Consider the following 4259-nt stretch of genomic DNA (forward strand, 5'->3'; position numbering starts at 1 on the left):
CTTTCGACATGTTCCACTGGCCACCTCTGATGATCTGGATGTGTTGTTTGAACCCATCATCCCTCCAATATCGTCAAACCCCACGGTACCTTCTGAACCTGTTCCCCCGAATCAATCACAGTTAATTCCTCTACTCCTGCGGTCGTGGGCGAATCACCATCCGATGAAAGCAATTCATCCGATTTTCTTCTTCTGGATGATCTTGACACTGGAGTGTCTTCCTCAAACAATGCTCCCATTGCCAACTCTCATCCTCCAGCTATTGAATCGCCTCCTCTCGATTTTAGTGAAAATTCTCCTTCAAATGAAACAGATACTAGAATCTTAGACGCTACAACTCCTCCCGTACTTCCCACTGATCAAAATGCAGATACCCTTATTCCACTGTGGGAAGAAAATTCCACCTACCCTACTGACAACACTGAACCTACTGGATCCTCATCCTCTTCGTATGTCGACACCTCTCTTGATGATGGATCTACTTCACCTCTTCCACATACCACGAAATGGACTGTGGATCATCCAATTCATCAAATCATTGGCGATCCAGATGCTCCTGTCCACACTCGTAAGGCTTCCAACAATGAATGTCTCTTCGCTACCTTTCTGAGCACGATCGAATCTAAAACTGCTTATGAGGCCCTCCAAGATCCCGACTGGTCAATTGCCATGCAAGAAGAAATTCATCAATTTGATCGGCTTGAAGTATGGGAACTTGTTCCTCGTCTATCTGGAAAAACCATCATTGATACCAAGTGGATCTTCCAAAATAAGAAGGATCCTCACGGTATCATCATTCGTAACAAAGCACGTCTTGTAGCAAAAGGATACAGACAACAAGAAGGAATTGACTACGACGAAACATTTGCTCTTGTATCTCGATTAGAAGCCATCCGTCTATTTCTATCATATGCTGCTCACACGCGATTTACCTTTTATCAAATGGACATAAAAAATGCCTTTCTGAATGGAATTCTTCAAGAAGAGGTCTATGTCAGTCAACCTGAAGGTTTTGTAGACTCCAAATGCCCTAATCACGTGTATCTCCTTTCCAAGGCTCTTTATGGTCTAAAATAGGAGCCCAGGGCGTGGTATGAAACCCTGACCACATTTCTTCTCAAGAACGGTTTCTCACGTGGAACCATAGACATGACTCTATTCATCAGAAAATAAAAAGAACACATCTTGTTAATTCAAGTCTATGTTGATGACATCATCTTCGGCTCCACTTCCCCCTTTCTCTACTATGAGTTTTCTGAACTCATGAAAAACAAGTTCGAAATGAGGATGCTCGAAGAACTCAATTTCTTTCTAGGATTAGAAGTTAAACAACTTCCGAAGGGGATTTTCATCGGTCAATCAAAATACATTTCTGATATGTTCAAAAAGTTTAACTTTCCTGAGATGAAAATGAGCCCCACTCCAATGTCAATCAACATTTCATTACATGCTGATCTGGATGGTCAACCTTTCGATCAAACACTCTATAGGAGCCTAATTGGCTCATTGATGTATCTCACTACTAGTAGACCTGACATCATGTTTTCTGTATATCTTTGTGCCCGATTTCAAGCCAACCCTAGGTACTCTCACTACAAGGCCGTAATGAGAATATTTAGCTATCTCAAAGGCACGCCCAATCTCGAACTCTGGTATCCCTTCGGGACTGGATTCAACCTTACGGCATTCACGGATGCTGATCATGGTGATGACCAAGTAAACCGTAAAAGCACCTCTGGTGGTCTCCAATTCCTAGGTCGCAAATTAGTCAGCTGGTCCTCCCGCAAGCAAAACTGCATCTCTTTTTCCACAGCTGAGTCTAAGTACATTGCAGCTGCAAGCTGTTGCTCCCAAGTGCTGTAGATGCAGTCCCAACTACTTGACTATGGATTCAAATTCCACAAAATCCCGATCAACTACGACTCTCAGAGTGCCATTGCTATCACTAGCAATCCAGTTCACCACTCTCGAACCAAACACATTGACATTCGCTATCATTTTATTAAGGATCATGTTGAGAAAGGCAATGTCGAATTGTACTTTGTACCCACCAAAAGTCAACTAGCTGACTTACTGACCAAGGCCCTAGATGAACCCACATTTAAAAATCTGGTTGGTAAAATTGGCATGGTTGATTTCCTTTCCATTTAGGATCCTGGAAAGTGCCTAGGGGGAGTGATGCACTTACCTAGGGGGAGTCTTGTGTTTTTCAAAATCCGATGCATCACATTTTGAGGGGGAGATGAGAACAATGGCTCTCACATAAATTACAGTGTGAGACCCGGTGTCATGTGATTTTCAAAATCTAAACTGATTTTTACACAAATAACAGTGTAAAACTCGCATTTTCAATCATAACTCTCCTTAACCATGCAACTATCTAGGGGAAGTTAAAATCCAAATGTCAGTAATGATGGAGGATGTGTCCCAGTGACTACCTCAGGAGGATGTGTCTAAATGACTGCCTCAAAACCACAGTCAGCAATGACGGAGGATGTGTCCCTGTGACTGCCTCAAGAGGATGTGTCTAAATGACTGCCTCAAAATCACAGTCAACAAATGACGGAGGATGTGTCCTTGTGACTGCCTCAAGAGAATGTGTCTAAATGACTGCCTCATGGTTCCCGGTCCCAAAAGTTGTAAAAACCTTAGAAAATTAAATTTTGAAAAATAATTAAAGTTTAAACTTTAACTTGATTATTTCACAGAATTTCTTAAAATTCTTAAGGCTCTCATACTGAACCAAAATCCCTTTAAAATCCAAACCTGCTCGAAAAATTGAATGTTTTCGAGCAAGTTCAAAGTCTGAAGGTTTTCGAGCAATGGTGTCAGAAACTCAAACTTTTCGAGCTATGCATTTGTGTGTAAAGGTTCTCGAGCAAGGTTGACTGAAAAACAATTTTTTTCGGACATCATGTGGCTATAAAAGGATAAAAGTTCACCTTTAACCCCATCACTTTCAAATCTCACTTTTAAATTCAAAGTCCCACTTGATCTCAAGGAGAACCATAATCATCATCATTAATGTTCATCGTCCCCAACCCTTAACAAATCGGTATTTTTCTCTAAATTTGTGTGTTTGTGATTCAATCCGTTGTTTCATAGTAGCTTTATAATCTCTGTAATCACTTAAATATGTAAAAATGCCATGATTTGTATGATTATTTGCTTAATCTCTGTTTTATGTGCAATATGTAAAGTTGGTGGAGGCAATTTCAAAGAAATTTGATAACCTTGAATTCGTGCAAATCCCTCGAAATAAGAACAAAAAGGCTGACGTCTTGAGCAAGTTAGCTACTTTAACTTTTGATCATTTGCACAAACGAGTGTTGGTTGAAGAGCTTAAGGAGAAATCAATACATGAAAAACCAATTATGGCAATAGTTGAAGGTGCTAAGGAAACTTGGATGACTCCATATTTGAGATATTTGCATGACGGATGGTTATCTGTTGATAAGGCGGAAGCAAGAAGAATAAGAGTGACAGCACCAATGTATGAAATTGTTAATGGTGTCCTTTATCGAAAATCTTACAATGGTCTGTTGTTAAGGTGTTTAACCGATGATGAAGCATTAAAGGTTGTCAAAGAAATGCACGAAGGAGTTTGTTCTCAACACTCCGGCTTTCGTACTGTGGCATCACGGATCATGCGACAAGGGTATTTTTGGCCTTCCCTTTATCGAGATGTTGCAGAAATCATAAAAACATGTGAGAATTGTCATAAGCATTGGTACAATTCAGCGTCTTTCAAAGTATGACTTGATACCAGTGTCATCCGATATTGTGGGGCCATTCAATAGAAGCACTGGTAATGCTAAGTTCTTGGTGGTAGCAATTGATTTTTTCACGAAATGGGTTAAAGCAAAGGCTTTAGCAAAAATCACAGGAGAAAATGTCAAGAAGTGTGTCTGGTATGATATCGTGTGCCGTTATAGGGTGCCAAATGAAATAGTCAGTGATAATGGCAAGCAATTTGCAGAAAATCCATTTCGGAGTTGGTGTGAAGAGTTGGGCATAAAGCAAAACTTTACATCTGTTGCTCATCCTCAAGCGAATGGACAAGTGGAGGTTACCAACAAAGAAATTGTTGCTGGCATTAAGGCACGATTAGGATTGAGTCAAACTGGATGGGTGGATGAGCTGCCAAATGTGTTGTGGGCACACCGGACAACACCAAAGCGGAGCACGGGGGAAACATCTTTCAGTCTAGTGTATGGTACAGATGCAGTAATACCGGCCAAAATTTGTGTGCAAACGCA

At 40.7% G+C, this 4259-nt stretch overlaps 1 protein-coding gene across 1 annotated transcript; it reads left to right on the forward strand.

Annotated features, from left to right (window-relative positions):
* Window positions 1–1263: 1263 nt before the first annotated feature.
* Window positions 1264–1863, forward strand: LOC139870571 (uncharacterized mitochondrial protein AtMg00810-like). Its single transcript, XM_071858353.1, has one exon. It carries the CDS (start codon window positions 1264–1266, stop codon window positions 1861–1863), a length of 600 nt encoding a protein of 199 aa, XP_071714454.1.
* Window positions 1864–4259: the final 2396 nt, after the last annotated feature.

This window comes from Rutidosis leptorrhynchoides, chromosome 10 (assembly GCF_046630445.1).
Source record: "Rutidosis leptorrhynchoides isolate AG116_Rl617_1_P2 chromosome 10, CSIRO_AGI_Rlap_v1, whole genome shotgun sequence".
Taxonomy (NCBI): domain Eukaryota; kingdom Viridiplantae; phylum Streptophyta; class Magnoliopsida; order Asterales; family Asteraceae; genus Rutidosis; species Rutidosis leptorrhynchoides.

Bases quoted from the DNA above. Each gene is read 5' to 3' on its own strand.
- LOC139870571 (XM_071858353.1), top strand. From the start codon at position 1,264: ATGAAAAACAAGTTCGAAATGAGGATGCTCGAAGAACTCAATTTCTTT.